Source organism: Dama dama, chromosome 10, assembly GCF_033118175.1.
Source record: "Dama dama isolate Ldn47 chromosome 10, ASM3311817v1, whole genome shotgun sequence".
Classification (NCBI taxonomy): Eukaryota; Metazoa; Chordata; class Mammalia; order Artiodactyla; family Cervidae; genus Dama; species Dama dama.
This window is the reverse complement of record NC_083690.1, coordinates 35,023,832-35,039,550: the sequence shown is the minus strand read 5'-3', so window position 1 is coordinate 35,039,550 and position 15,719 is coordinate 35,023,832. Positions and strand designations below refer to the sequence as shown.

The following is a 15,719-nucleotide window of genomic DNA, read 5'->3' as shown; positions in this document are numbered from 1 at the left end:
CTGGAGAATCCCATGGACAGAGGAGGCTGGCTACAGTCCATGGGGTCGCACAGAGTCAGACACGACCAAAGCGACTTAGCACGCACCCACATAAGCAACTGAGAATGAATGATGTGGCCCAAGAAAGAGGTGGCCATAGATGGGGGAGTGGTGGTGGCCAAAGGAACTTAGATTAAAAAATAAAGTTGGGGTGAGGGGAAATTTCCTGGTGGTCCATTGGTTAAGACTTTGTGCTTCCCATGGAGGGGGTGTGGGTTCAATCCCTGCTTGGGGAACTAAGATCCCACATGCCATGGGGCATGGCCAAAAGAAATACAATAGCCTAAAAATAAATAAATTAACAGTCGGACTTCCCTTGTGGTCCAGTAGTTAAGACTCTGTCTGTCTACTCCAGGGGGCAACCAGGTTCAACCCCTGGCAGGAAACTAAGACCTCACATGTCACGTGATGTGGCCAAAAAAATAAAGTCCTTCAACTCCACTCCAGGTGTCAGCATTTCCTGCTTCCGAAAGCTCCAACCCTGGAACCAGCCTCCAGCTCACCCTGGAGCAAGAAAAGATCAACGTAAACCTGGGGAAAGGCAAGACACTGGAGCCCAGGGATGCCGCTGAGGGGATCAAGCCCTTTCTGATGTTTTGCTTGGGAAGGCAGAATTTTGTTGCGTGGTGCCTCAGCTAATTGGCCTCCATCTGATACTCCGGAGGGCTTGTGTGATTAGAAGCCACAGCTGCCTTGCTCATTATTTCTGATTAATAGGCAGCACTTGGCATCTCTGGGCAACGGTGCTGGCTCAGGATCCAGGTGTGATCTACACAGCCCATAAGAGCATGATGGCTTTGCAGCCCTGAGGTGGGAAGCTGTCCCCACCGAAAGCATTGTCTTATGTAAGTCCCAGTCCCTTGGAACACGATTTGATGAACTGCTTTGTCCTCGCTAGTTCCCTTGCTGCCAGTCTGAAATAACTAATGTGTACTCAGAGTTAATACATTGGAGACGTTTGTTTTAAATCTAAGCAATCACACTTGACCTCTGGCCCTCACTCCACAGTTATTGTTTTTATTGTAAAGTAATGCTTGGCACCCTGGTGTCAGAAAGAGAAAAAGAGAAAAGAGAGAGAGAAAAGAAAAAGAGAGAGAGAGAAAAAACAGGCCCCAAATGGACTCACTTGTGCTAAGCTCAACAACAGGAAACCAAGACTTACTACCTAATTGCAGTTTCAGCCTCTCCCAGGAAAATAATCCTTTAGCCAGCTTCTCCTTTAACCAGTCAATCTGGAATCACCTAGCCAGTACCCAGTGGTGGTTCAGACAGTAAAGAATCTGCCTGCAATGCAGGAAACCCTGGTTCGATCCCTGGATCAGGAAGATCCCCTGGAAAAGGGAATGGCAAGATCAGGCCTCCCATTGATCTTCAGAATACTGGTTACCCACTCCAGTATTCTTGCCTGGAGAATCCCATGAACAGAGGAGCCTGGTGGGCTACAGTCCATGGGGTCCCAAAGAGGAGGACACGAATGAATGAGTAACATACACCCATCAGTGGAGTGATTCGCCCCATAGACACTTCGTGCCCATAGTAGGAGGGTAACTTTCCCTGAAATAACCCACTCTGCCTAAAACTTCCTCTTCCCACCCGCTTCTGCCTATAAAAGCGTTTCACTTTGTACAGCTGTTTGGAGGTCCTTTCTATTTGCTAGACGGAGTGCTGCCTAACTCATGAATCGTTGAATGAAGCCAGTAAGGTCTTTAAATTTACTCAATTGAATTGTGTGTTTTACATTCATTTGGGATCTTGAGTTACTCGAGAGAAGGGATCAGGGCCTTCTTTGGCAGTCCAGTGGTTAAGACTCTGAGCTTCCACTTCAGCGGGCGTGGGTCCAATCCCTGGTCAGGGAACTTAAGATTCCACATGCCATGCAGTGCAGCCGAAGGGAAAAAAGATAAAGAGAAGGGATCCACTGTGGCGTGTGGACAAACTCAGGTGTCCTAGCCTGAAGGCTGAGGGCAGGTGGTCCCTTGGTAGACAGTGGGTTATCTTTCTGGTGATATCCAACCTCCTCTGGAAAATTTCCATTAGCCCTTAGGAGTTGCTCAGAATCTATTGAAGGAAAAAAAAAAAAAAAAAAAACACCTGATAAATCTCACACCTGTCAGGAAAAATTGTAAAAGACCTTGAAAGTGAAATGAAATTCACTCAATTGTGTCCCACTCTGTGAGACCCCATGAACTGTAGCCCGCCAGGCTCCTCTATCCCTGGGATTCTTCAAGGAGGAATACTGGAGTGGGTAATTATTCCCTTCTCCAGGAGATCTTCCCTGACCCAGGGATTGAACCCGGGTCTTCTGCATTGCAGGCAGATTCTTTGCTGTCTAAGCCACCAGGGAAGCCCCCAAAAGACCTTGAAATAGGCAGAAAGTTAATCTGGAAGGATGTTAGAAAACGCCTGGTTACCTGATTCTTTGAATCTGTGCCTTTCCTTTTACAAAACCGATAGTAACACAAATAACTCTTATCCAGAGGGATGCTATTGACTTCTGTCTGTGGAAGCCATTTTTGCCTCTATCAGCAAATTCATGTCTGCATTCCTGCTTGCCTTTGTAAATCTGTTGGGTCTTTTTTTGTTTTCCTTTGTTTTCTTTTTTTCCTGATTCTCATTTGAACCACTTTTTTACGTCTTGCACTTACTGTCAATGAATGAGTTAAAACAAGATCTTCGACACTTTTTAGTTTATATTTGTGGGATCGTGATTCTTTTCTTCATTGTTCTTTAACATACCTCATATCTCCCTTTTTCCCCTGGCTATCAGGAAGGCAAAATTTTAAGATTAAGTTGTTTTATTTTTCTAAACGTTTTAGCAGTGGGGAATGCCTGTGGGCTGGGGCTGCAGCCTGGCTCAGGCAACAAGTATGTGGGATTTCCCAAAAGGGCAAGCAAGGGGCAGCTGGAGCCCCCAGGATGTGCTATGTGACTTTGGGTGAAGTTTTAAACCTTCATGTCTTGATTCACCCAGGGTTTCCTAGCAGTACAATAGAAGCTTCCCCAAACAAACACCAGGGAACCGTGTGCCTGAGCTGTGTGCCTGCCACTTTCCTCCCTTTCCCATGGAAGCTCCACCTTGAGGCGGGCAGGCAGGGTCCTCTGACATTACTGCTGGAGGCCAGTGTCTCCACTCACTGAGCTGAGACCCCCCGGGAACTGGCTGGGGCTGACACTCGGGGTCACATCCTCAGCACACTTCCTCCCCACACCAGACCCAGCCACTTCCTCTGAGGACAACAGAAGTTGAATGAGAGATGAGTTCCTGAGATGTTGCAATACCCGGGACCATGAGGACAAGTAACCCGTAGGTGTCTGCAGCAGGGACAGTCCCCCAGGGGCCCTGGGAGTAATCTTTCTGGAGAGTAGCTCTGAATGCCCACTGTGTTCCAAGTGTCACATGAATCCTTCCCATAACCCTGAAGTTGAGAGCTCCCCTACCTGAAACAGGATAAAGCTTAGCAGGAGGAAGCGGGCTCAGGCAGGGGTGGAGCTGGGTGGGAGATGAGACCAGCCACCTGGCCCAGGGGTCCTGACCAGGATTCCAGCAACGCTCTGCTAATCTGCAGACAGTACCAGGTTACAGATGTAGGGAACTGCCAGCCCGACCGTGGCCGGCTTTCTGTCGGCCCCCGGACTGTACTCTGCTGCTCAGCTGATCTCCCCGACAGGGATGGTCCATCCATGGCACTCAGCCCTTCAGTGGCTCTTCTTCCTGTCATCAGCCCTACGCGGCCTCCCTCTCTACTCTCCCCCTTACTGGACATCCAGGCCCTCCAATCCACCAGGGCCCATGTTCTCCCTGTCCTCTCTTCCCTTCATACCCACCTCCCCCATTTTGCCCAGCTAGGAGGAACTGCTTGATCTTTGAGGATTTACTCCAGGATCACCGCCTCCAGGAAGCCCACCCCTCCTACCCCAAGTCTCTTGTTATATAGCATACCTGATAGGAAGGGAGGCAGATTCCTTCTTGATGCAAATCCCTTGGCCCAGGATCAGCCGGGGATTTTGTTGAGATGCAGTCTTAGGTCTGGAATGGGGCCCCAAACTCTGCCTTTCCCACAATCCCCAGGTGATGCCCAGTGGTGTTAATAAAAAAAACAAAAACAAACAAACACATGGACTTCACTGGCGGTACAATCATTAAGAATCTGCATGTCAGTGTAGGGGACATGGGCTCAATCCTTGGTCCAGGAAGATTCCTCATGCTGTGGAACAACTAAGCCCTTGTGCCCTAACTACTGAGCCCCCATGTTACAACTACTGAAGCCCACGCCACTGGAGTCCACACTCCACAACAAGAGAAACCCCTGCAATGAGAAGCCCATGCACTCCAACTAGAGAGTAGCCCTCCACTTGCACAACTAGAGAAAGCCTGTGTGCAGCAATGAAGACCCAGTGCAACCAAAAACAAATTTTTAAAAACCATGGGAAAAAACCAACAACAGAGGAGCAAGGATCTAGGCCTTCCTGTACTTCTGAGACCCCGAATCACAAAATCTTGTTCTGAATGTTTTTAAGCACCATTGGTTCCAATCAAGTTTATGCCTCAATAGCCCTGCCCAGCTGGAACCAGCCCCATTTGGCCCCCAAGGGTGCTCAGGGCTCACAGCAGGTGACTAGCAAAGTTGGGATTCCACAGTGATCTTTACCCAGTGAGGAGTCACAGGCGTGAGGTTGGAGGCAGCTAAGGGCCAGCCCAACATAGGGACATCACAGCCCTCATCAGAAAGAGCATGGCCACCTCCTCTGGAGAAGGGCCGCAAACTTCCTGGGTGCCCTTCCCTCACTGAGCACCCCTAGGGCCTGTGGCCCAGCTGAGAGCACAGAAGCCTCTGTGAAGGGAGTGAGGGAGGCTGAGAAGCAGGTCCTGTCCATCACAGGAAGCCCTAAAGCACCCATAGCTAATGACTAGATGCTTGCTCCTCAGAAGAAAAGCTATGACCAACCTAGACAGCATATTAAAAAGCAGAGATATTACTTTGCCAACAAAGGTCCATCTAGTCAAAGCTTTGCTTTTTCCAGTAGTCATGTATGGATGTGAGAGTTGGACTACAAAGCAAGCTGAGCACCGAAGAATTGATGCTTATGAACTGTGGTGTTGGAGAAGACTCTTGAGAGCCCCTTGGACTGCAAGGAGATCCAACCAGTCCATCCTAAAGGAAATCAGTCCTGAATATTCATTGGAAGGACTGATGTTGAAGCTGAAACTCCAATACTTTGGCCACCTGATGCGAAGAACTGACTCATTGGATAAGCCCCTGAGGCTGGAAAAGATTGAGGGAAGGAGAAGGGGACGACAGAGGATGAGATGGTCGGATGGCATCACCAACTCAATGGACATGAGTTTGAGCAAGCTCCGGGAAGGATAGGGAAGCCTGGGATACTGCAGTCCATGGGATCACAGAATTGGACATAACTGAGTGACTGAAGTGAACTGAGACCACAGCACCCCCACACCCCGGAGGGGCCCCACTACAGCAGCCTCAGCTCTCAAGATGAGCACTGCCTTCAGCCATCACCTATGGCCTTCGAGCTTCTAGTCCACAGACATGTGGCTTTCTGCCAGCTGCCACAAGAGAGAGAGACTAGAAGTCCTTTCCTCCTTGCCCCAGATCCATGGGGCCCAGAGCCAGGACCCTCTGCCACCCTAGAAGTGGGCTAGGGCCCACCCCACTTCAGCCCCCAACATCGCTTATCTTAGGCTTCTTGCACACACGGGGTTATAGTTGCCCCTGGACAAGTGAGCCTTGGCCCAAGGAAGGACACATTGCCCAAAGCTAGGAAAACACAGGCTTGTCTTTACAAACCAACTTGGCCTCTCTCCTCTCTGTTGTTTAGTCACCAAGTCATGTTAGACTGTCTGCAACCCCATGGACTGTAGCCTGCCAGCCTCCTCTGTCTATGGGATTTCCCAGGTAAAAATACTGGAGTGGGTAGCCATGCCCTCCCCTCCAGGGATCTTCCCAACCCAGGGACTGAACTCTCATCTCTTGCATTGGCAGGCAGTCTTTACCATTGAGCCACCAGACAAGCCCATACAGACTCACTAAAGACACAGTGGTGCTCCGATTTCACCGTTTGAATCCATGACCCTGTTATTGCCCGCCCTCCGCCCCTACATAGCCACTCCCAATTCACCCCCATCTAGTCACTGCTCCACACCGATTTCACTTTCTTCTTTTATTGGGAAGCAGACACAGGGCACACAGGGTGAGAAGCAGCCCGACGCCTCCCAGTGAGACCCAGGACAATGGCGGCCAGAGTCAGGGTCATCACAGTAGCCAGGCCTAAGCCCAGCATCACCAGAGGGGGAGAGGAGGTGGGCCCTTCCACGCCACGGTCCCTCATCTTCCCCAGGAAGATCAGCGGCCCCACTGTGACGTCTGCTTCCTCTGTCACTGAAAGACAAGACATCTGAGGGTTACCCGAGTCCCCAAGCCAGGAAGCAGGTGAGGGGTTCTGTTCTGCTCAGCGGGCTGAACCAGTAGGTTTAGTTCTAGGAGCTGCATTAGCCTCCCAGACCCCGGATTATGGGCTGCCCTGATGACTCAGCGGTAAAGAAGCTCTAGCCAATGCAGAAGACACAGGTTCAATCCTTGGGTCAGGAAGATCCCCTGGAGGAGGACATGGCTACCCACTCCAGTATTCTTGCCTTGGAAATCCCATGGACAGAGGAAACTGGCAGGCTATAGTCCATGGGGTCATAAAGAGTTGGACACGACTGAGCAAAACTTAATAGCCCCCTGATTGTGCGTCAGGACTCCAGGATGACTGCAGAATGGCCCTGGCCAACATCAGGTGGGGGCTTGGAGCCTCTCTCTTAGCTTTGAGATGGAATCCCCTAGAAATACATGTTAAGTCCCTTCAGTAGGGTTTGACTCTTCAGGACCCCATGGTCTGCAGCCCACCAGGCTCCTCTGTCCATGGGTTCTCCAGGCAAGAATACTGGAATGAGTTGCCATGCCCTCCTCCAGGGGATCTTCCCCCACCCAGGGATAGAATCCTTATCTTTTATGTCTCTTGCATTGGCAGGCAGTTACTTTACCATTAGCGCCACCTGGGAAGCCATCCCCTAGGGGTAAGCAGCCTTAAATGGGGAACAAGAAAAGGACTGTCACCCTAAGGCAACAGCTGGTGCCTCCTCCTGAGACCTACCGTGCCTGCGACTTCGGGGAACAGGCTGGCCCTCCCGGTGGGACAGCCTCATGGAACGGCCTGAAATGCCGCAGCGCCCCTTGCTACAGCATCGACAGATGTCAGTGGGGCCTTCAACTGGGGACCACCTGAGTGAAATACAGGAAATTAGACAGCTGTGCTGCCTTCAGGAAGCAGTTTGCAAATAGTGGGCACATTGGGGGAAATCAACACGAGCGAGGGTGGCCGGTCTTCCACCCCAGCCTGGACTGCTTACCTGTTGGAGGACTTTCTGAAGGAACAGGCTTTGTTTAGTTGGTCTGGGACTCGGTCAACCGGAGTGACTTTCAGGTGGCAGGTGATATATATCTGGAAATAAGAGCAGCTATTACGAGGCAAAGTTCTAGGCAGCTCAGTGACTGGTAAGCCAGTTCTTCAATAACCCTTAACCTTTGAGGAGGGGAAGCCCACTTTAGAGATGGGAGGATGCAGATTCAGAGATCAGCTTGCCTACAAGTCCAGAGCAAGTTGCAATTTGGATTCTGAATTAGAACCCAACCTATCAGCTTTATTCCTAGACTCTCTCACATTTCTCCCAATCACTCAGCCGTGTCTCACCCCCAGGGCCTCATTAAATCAAAACCTTAAGAACAGGGAATCAAGCCCAGTGGGAACAAAATCCAACTTGGCTGCTGGAATGGGAGGAATTTTGACAAGACAGGTCAGCCCAGGGCCTCTTGGTAGAGGCATCCACAACCAGAGGTCCCCCTCACATTCTAGGGGTTCCACACAGCCCCTCCACACATCCTGCCAAGGCACTTGAACACCAGCTATCTTTCCTGAAGCCTTCTGCATACAGAACCACAAACTGGCCACCACCTAGTGGCTGAATGCACCAGCAGGGAAACCCTTTCGGAAACTTGAATCAGCCAGGCTGCACTCACAACCCAGAGAAGCGCTTCCTGGTCCTTTAGCATCCCTATTCCAGGAAGGGAACTGCCTTGAGCCTCAGCTTCTTCCCAGATGATGCTAACTGGGGCCTCAGATCCCTGGAGCGGTTCCTCATTAGCTTTTGAGTAAGAGTCCATCTCCCCTGTACTGCAGCCTCGGTTGGCCCAGCCACCTGCCCACCTTTGAGGGAGAGCCCTCCCAGAGTTCAGGCTGCCTTCCCTTGATCAGGATCCTCCTCTGATCTTAGGTACCACCCCATCTCCAGAGATGCAGATGCTGGCTGGCTCAGGTGTTGCCCATGCTGATGGCATCTCCTCCTTCAGTGGACCACCTGTGACGTCCACTTTCTACCCCCAACCAGGATCTTCTACCTTAAGACCCACAAGGTCATCGAACTGGGGACCAGGACCCTTCCCCCATCTAGTCTCCTTTCTCCCCAGCCCCATTCAAACACATGACCTGCCATTACGAAGCTTCAGGGCAACACCCAGTAGCTTCAGTTGCACCCTTCCTTTTATCACCGTCTGTAGCAATCGACTCCTGTTCTCAGGTGAAGTGACGTAGCATCCATGTGCTCATCTACAAATTTCCCACTGCTTGCCTCTCAGTGCCACCCCGCGACGTAAGCCTCTGGTTCAGTGTTCTGTAAACCTAGCTGCTTGTTAGACACAGAATTTAAATGGCTTTTGATGCATTTGTAAATAGACTAGTGACTAGGTATGGCATAAAAACACTAACAGAACCTAGGTGGTAGGTAAATAGCTATTTGCTTTGAAATCCTCTCTCCTTCATATTATTTGCAGATTTTAATGGAGTGGGAAAGTTCATGTCAGACCCCACCCCAGTTAAGTGAAAATATATGGGATGATTAAGTATCAGTATTTTGATGATCTTTCCAGGTGGTTAGTACAGGAGCCAGAGCTGGAAATCCTTGATTTCATCACTGTTCCTTCTTGACCAGCTATCCCGAATTCCCATCCTCCCAACTCCTTTCTCAGGAAAACTCACTTAAGTGCTACTTGAGGGCTTCCCTGGTGGTGAAGGGGTTAAGAAGCTACCTGCCAATGCAGGGGACACAGGTTTGATCCCTGGTTGGCGAAGGTCCCACATGCTGCAGGGCAACTAAGCCCGTGTGCCGCAACTACTGAGCCCCCTTCTCTAGAGCCCAGGAGCCCACAGCGAAGACCCAGAACAGCCAAAAGTATTTGAATAGAAGCATCTTTTTAAGATGCTACCAGCACTTTCTGGCGAGCTGCCAGTCCTACCTGTTCTTCCTGCCACAGTCACCACATGTGGTCCGAATCTTAGCTCCCTCCCCCCAACCCACCACCCTTAGTGTCAGGCTGAGCTTCCTAGCTTAGTGGCTCATCAACGGCACCTGAAGACTTGTTAGGAATGCAGGTGCCAGGCTCTACTCCAAGTCTATTGAACCAAACCCTGGAGGGTATGGGGCTCAGTGGTCTAGTTCAAACCCTCCAGGTGATGCTGATTAACTCAAGGTTCAAGAAGTCACTGGTCTAGCCTATGTTCAAGTTCGAGAGGCTGCCTAGTATGAAAAGCTCATACTGGCTTTCCTTGCCCTTCTAGAAATCCTCCAGGAAGGCTGGCACCTGCTGTTATGAACTCCTCTACTCTGCCATCTGGGTTCTAGTCCTGCTGACCTTGGTGAGGATAAGGTCAGTGACCTGGTCACCAGATACTGCGTTAGCAATGCAGTATCATCATCTGATGTGAACTGTCAGCTGAGTCTCCTGGGTTCCCACTCTCCTACCTTGTTCTGTTTCCAGGATCCCTGACTCATTCCATCCTTCGCGGATTTTCTCACTCCATCCCGCATAGATTTTCTACCGGTCTCTTAAGGCCCATGCTTTCCCAAAGATCTCACTGGAGATCATAGCTTTATCTATTTGCTAAGTTACTAGGATAGGGCAGAACTATCAGATCACTGCTTAAGGGAACAGCTCGCAAGCAACAGCACCAGCTTAGGAAGCCTGGTCTGCCTGACCCTACGAGTTCAGGCTTATTCCAGGCTATTAAGCCATTACCGTGTTTCTGGAGTCATTAGCAAAATGGAACATGTCCACGATGAACTGGAGGACCTCCGGTCTGGGTCTGGGTGCTTTGAAAGCAGATGAGGCATCAGTGAGACCATCGACGAGACAACTTTGAAGAGAGCAAGTGAAACACAGTTAGAGCTGGAGGAAGGTGACATCTTTCCAGATGTGACAGTCACATCCCAGAAGGGTCCCCCGGAGAGGCAGGCCAGCCTCACCCGTGGAAGTCCACAATGGTGTGGTAAGGGGAGGTGCTCCAGTCCGGCGTCAGCGTGGCCACGCAGTGGTCCACGAACAGTCGCAGGGGCACGTGGCTGCCGGTGTGGACTTGGGCCTGGAGGTGGGCTCTGTCTCCCAGCTGGAAGGTGGGCATCATCTTCTCGGTGCTCCAGTTCTCTGCAAGGCATGCCAGGGGTGAGAGCCTGCCGGAGCACTCCCCTGTCAGCTCCCCACTCCTGAACCACCTTGCTCACCCTCCATCAGGCGCAGAGAGAAAACCAGCTTCTCCTCCGAGAATACCGTGGTCCTGAATGGCACCCAGGTGGGCTGGATGGCCCAGCTACTCACGTTGCCTTGCCTGCGAAGAGACGAGCAGCTGCAGGGCTCCAGGCCCTACTAGAGACACTGTCCTCCTCTGGGGTGTGTCTGCCCACCTGTCTGAGCACCACCCCCCAGGATTTTGTCCGGGGATGCCCTTCCACATATGCCTCATCCCTTGTGCCTTCATCATATCAACACCCTCTCTCTTCCCCCTCCCAGATCAGAGTCAAGTTCAAAGCCTTCCTAGGTGTCCCTGGTGGCTCAAAGAATCCGCCTGCAATGCAGGAGACCTAGGTTTGATTGCTGGGTTGGGAAGATCCCTTGCAGAAGAGAATAGCAACCCACTCCAGTATTCTTACCTGGAGAACTCCACGGACAGAGGAGCCTGGCGGGCTACAGTCCACAGGGTTGCATGGAGTCGGACACGACTGAGCGACTTTTACTCCTCTGCCCTCAGCCCAGCACAGAGGGCCAGGCCTTGTAGTTAAACCAGTCCCCAACCCTTTATGCTCCAAGGTCACAGGCACGTGCTTTGTGCTGGGGCCTCCCCCACCCTCACTCAGCTACGGAATGCAGGTTATGATGGCCAAGGTCAAGGTCAGAGCTTGGAGCCCACCCCTGCTCTACTGAGGACCCTTTCTGAAATGAGGGGGTGGGGCAGCCCTGCAGCTTCCCCCAGGAGGCAGCTGTGGTCCCGGCCAGTTTCAGGGGCTCCGAGCAGAGGCCGCAGGGCCACCCCCACTCCCACCAGGACTGAGGGCGGCGACCACAGCCTTAGCACCGCCCCCTCACAGCCCCACTGCCAGGTGCTGCCAGGAGGCTGCCAGGCTTGCCGAGGGGCCTCTGGGCCGGGGGCGGCCACACAGACCTGGGGTAGCGGCACTCGATGGGGACCTCCGCGCGGTTAGTCCTCAGGATGGACAGGTTTCCCGCGGGGCGGGGGGTGTGGAGCAGGAAGGTGCTGTACACCAGGGCATCGTCGGTCACCTGAGGGGAAGGGAAGGGGTTAACTACCAGCATCGCAGCTCCAGGTGTGCCCGGCAAGGGGCAGGGGGGCCGGGGCTGCTGGAGGTGGAAAGAACTCAGGCCCTGGGCTCAAAGCCCACATCGCTGATCCATGGGAGCGCCTGCACAGGCGCCCCGCTTCACACCTGGTTTCACCGCAAAATCGTGACACCGCCCCCGGGAGTCTGGGTCAGCTCCATTTCACCAGCAAGCAGCACCCTGTGACCAGAGGGTGTGAGCTTGGGTGTGAGCTTGGCTGTGAGCTCCCATCTCAGGCTGCTGCCCCTACCCCAAGACACACACACCGTTTCCTTTTCCAGGGAAGGCCTGGGGGCCAAGAAAGCCCCCAGGAAGAGGCTAGAAAGTTCCAGGAATTTCAACTCGCTGCCACAGCGGCTACCACCTAACTCACCCTCCTTTCTTCTGACTTATTCTCACGCTCTTCTCACAGACGAGGAAGCTGGTTTTGTGGTTGCCCGAGGCCGGAAGAACACCAGCAGATGCTGCTGGGCAATTTGCATCCCCTCCCAACGCCCCCCTCCCAGCTGCCTGGCCTGCCCTCATCCCTCAAACTTCAGGGGAGAGTCCTAGCTGTCCATTAGCGAGGTCCCCAGGTAGAGAAGCTGCATTTTTGTGGGACCCGGTGCAAAGGGAAAATGTGGGGCTCCTTGTCCAACAGGAAAGAATGTCAGGACAGTGGAGCATCATTCAAGCAAGCGTGTTCCCCAGAGTCAGCGCAGGTGGTGTTCCCCACAAGCCGCCAGAACCCCACGTGAATTTTCCCACGTGATTCTCCTCTGGTGAGACCGGGCAATCTGCCCAGCTGTGCTCCACGGTACAGTCATGGGGGATCTTACAGATATTGATGTCTGCCCCCACTTCCATCCCGATTTCAGATGGAATATGGGAATCAGGAGTTCTAACCACTCCCCAGGTGAGTCTGATGCCCAAATACTGGGAGTTACTAAGTTAGGATAATTTCTTAACTCTGGGCAGCTCTGGCTTCCTCAAGTTCTCCCCAGGGAAATGAGGCCCAGGCGGCTTCAGGTCCAGCCCTGGGAACCACCCTGAGACCAGAGCTCCCGAGGAGGACTCCCGGGGGGCTGAACTTGCCCTGCCCCTAGCCAACTGAGACCAGAGTCCAAAGGCCAGCTGGGTGGAGGGCGTAACAGAGGGGAGGACAGACCCTCTGAGGGGCAGCAGGAAGTTGATCCAGGAATTGTGCAACCACTGGGGTCAGTGCGCTGGCCCTTGCTAGGAGGGCCCTCCTACCGAGACCCTGCCCCTCCCCATCTCCTTGGGAGGCGATCTGGCCTGAATTACTCAGTTTTGCCCCTCCACACACACACCCATTTGAGACTGCCCCCACGGGACCCACACTTTGAGCCTCTTCAACCATGATGACCTTTGACCCTGCCCTCAAACCACTTTCAACTCAAGGCTTCAAAGCCATTAACATGAATGAGGGACGCCAAGTTTTTTTTTCTTCCCTGTGATGACTTCTGGGCTTTCTGAGGTTTCAAAGCTCACCTCTTCCATACAAGTTTCTAGGGCCCCACGAAAGCGCTGGGCCACCTGCAGAGTATCCCATCACACTCCCCCCTGCCCACCCATGTTGACTAAATGTCTCCTGGTTGCCCCCTAGGGGTTCAGAAGTCCTCAGGAATCAGAACGGGGGTGCCCGACCTGGCGCAAAGTTCATGGCCACCTCTGGTCCCCACCCCGCCTCCCCAGCTTTGGCACCTAGAGGCAGGAACTACCCCACCCCAGCGCCACCAAGACCCAGCTTCAGGTCTCAGCGTCTCCACCCACCCAGCTCCCCCGAATGAAAGGAATCCGCCCCAGCCCCACCTCGCACCCACACTCCGCACCGCCGGCCCCCTCCCGTGTCACCCCACCAAAGCCGGGGCTGCCGAGGGGGGCCAAGCCTCACCTGCAAGATGTTGCCACATTCATGCAGCCCGACCTCAAACCTAACCACGCCATCCGTGTCTGCGGAGGCCAGCGGCTCGCAGTTGTTGGGGCCCAGGGTGAGGTCCGCAGGCCGGATGAGCTTCCCGGTGCCGAAGAGGTCTTTTTCAACCGTGACAACCAGCTGAGCCTCCTGACACTCCACCATCACGGTGGGCGGCTTTGACGGCTTGAAGTGCTCGGTTTCATCATCCCAGAAGGGCTGGGGGCTGCAGAGCTCCGTGCTTCCCCAGAGCAGAAAGCAGAGGAAGAGCCTAGAACGCGGCCCCATGGTGCCCACGAAGACACTCCCACCCACTGTGACTCCTGGGCCGGCACCACCCACCGTCTTATACCCCCGGTGAGGGCCACTCACACCTGGGCTCCCAACTGCCTCTCTTCCGCAGTCAATCAGGTGGGCCAGGCCCCTGATGCTCAAAGTGGCCCCCTGGGCCCGCAGCATCGGCCTCACCTGGGAGCTTGTTCGAAAGGCAGACTGGGACTTCTCTGGTGGCCCAGTGGTTAGGAAGGTGCACTTCCACTGCAGGGGGCACGGGTTCAATCCCAGATGGGGGACCTAAGGTCCTGCAAGCACCGTGGGCAGGCCAAAAGAAAGAAAGAAACCCAGATTCTCTGACGCAGCCCAGGCCGACTACGTTGGGACCCAGTCTTCTGCTCTCTCCCCAAGTGATCTGTATTCACATTAAGTTTTGAGAAGCATCAGCTGGTAGCCTGGTCAGTCATAGCTTCTCACCCCTTCCCTCCTCCCACCCTTTGCTGGCCTTTCCCTTATCACCTAGAGAGGGAGCTAAGAGCTACCTGGATCCTTAGGGTGTGTGTGTTGGTCGCTCAGTCATGTCTGACTCTTTTCAACCCCATGGACTGTAGCCCACCAGTCTCCTCTGTCCATGGGATTCTCCAGGCAAGAATACTGGAGTGGGTTGCCATTTCCTTCTCCAGGGGATCTTCCTGACCCAGGGATCGAACCCACGTCTCTCACATCTCCTGCATTGGATGCAGATTCTTTCCCACTGTGCCACCTGGGAAGCCTGGATCATTGAGGGAGACCAGGAGAAAGCCTTTGACTAAGGATGAGGAGAATTTTATCAGAGATGGGAGCTCTTTCCAAGCAGAGAAACCATGGTATCATTAGGAGATCAGGGAATGTTGTGGGCTGCTACTCAACTTTGTTCTTTTTTGTATAAGGTCGTGTTTTCTGATATTTATTTATTTGGCTACACCAGGTCTTAGTTGTGACACATGGGATCTTTAGTCGTGGCATACAGGATCTAGTTCCCTGACCAGGGATCGAACCTGGGCCCCCTGTATTGGGAGCATGGCGTCTTAGCCACCGGACCACCAGGCAAGTCCTCGCTGCTCAACTTCATAGGAGGTAGCAGGGAAGGGCAGTGCAGGCAGAGGGATCTGTGTGAACAGTGGTGTAGACAGGGCACTGGGTGGGTCTGAGGGAAAACCTCAGGAACTCAGAGTTGCTGGCGCCTCAGGTCCCTAGGGTCGAGAGTGGCAGTTTAGGGGGCTGGGGAAGTAGATGGGGGCAGGATCCTAAAGGTGCTGGGCTGAGATGCTGGACTTTGCTCTTGGTAGGGGAGAGGTAGGGTGGGGAAGATGAGTGATCTGGCCAGCTCTAGTTGGGGAGGGGTAGGTCTGAAGACAAGAGTCAGGGGGCTACTGCACCGGTCCTGTTTGGGGAGGTGGAGAAGGACTGCCAGACAAGGTCAGCCCTTCCTCACGGCCTACTCCTTGCCAGGCCTGGGTGAGATTCCTCCAAGAGGAGAAGAACTCAAAATAGTCACGGCGTTAAATTCCTAGGGGCAGAAGTGATACCAAGCAGGGTGCTGTGGGGCTCCTGGGCACAAAGGCTTTCTATGTCCCCCATTTCTTTGATTTCAGGAGACAGCCTTCATTCAGCCCCCATGCCCTTTCCTGTGTTCCAATGAGCAGATTCAAGCACTTGTTAAGTAGGGAAGGGAGGGGATTTGAGACCAGGGAGAAACAGTCAAGAGCAGCATTGGGGCAAGGTGCCCT

The 15,719-nt window shown here is 53.2% G+C and overlaps 1 protein-coding gene across 1 annotated transcript; it reads right to left on the bottom strand.

The window, feature by feature from the left end:
• Positions 1-6,219: 6,219 nt before the first annotated feature.
• Positions 6,220-13,979, bottom strand: ZP3 (zona pellucida glycoprotein 3). Its single transcript, XM_061152290.1, has 8 exons — positions 13,657-13,979; positions 11,587-11,705; positions 10,652-10,755; positions 10,397-10,574; positions 10,170-10,287; positions 7,451-7,542; positions 7,195-7,322; positions 6,220-6,437 (listed from the first exon to the last, which is right to left on the bottom strand). Exons 1-8 carry the CDS (start codon positions 13,963-13,965, stop codon positions 6,220-6,222), a joined length of 1,266 nt encoding a protein of 421 aa, XP_061008273.1. The 5' UTR covers positions 13,966-13,979.
• Between the last annotated feature and the right edge of the window lie 1,740 nt (positions 13,980-15,719).

Excerpts from the sequence above, each read along its gene's own strand:
- ZP3 (XM_061152290.1), bottom strand. The coding sequence starts at position 13,965 with ATGGGGCCGCGTTCTAGGCTCTTCCTCTGCTTTCTGCTCTGGGGAAGC. Across the intron at positions 11,706-13,656 it reads AATGTGGCAACATCTTGCAG|GTGACCGACGATGCCCTGGT; the intron begins GTGAGGCTTGGC and ends CCTTCCCCTCAG. Across the intron at positions 7,323-7,450 it reads TTCAGAAAGTCCTCCAACAG|GTGGTCCCCAGTTGAAGGCC; the intron begins GTAAGCAGTCCA and ends TATTTCACTCAG.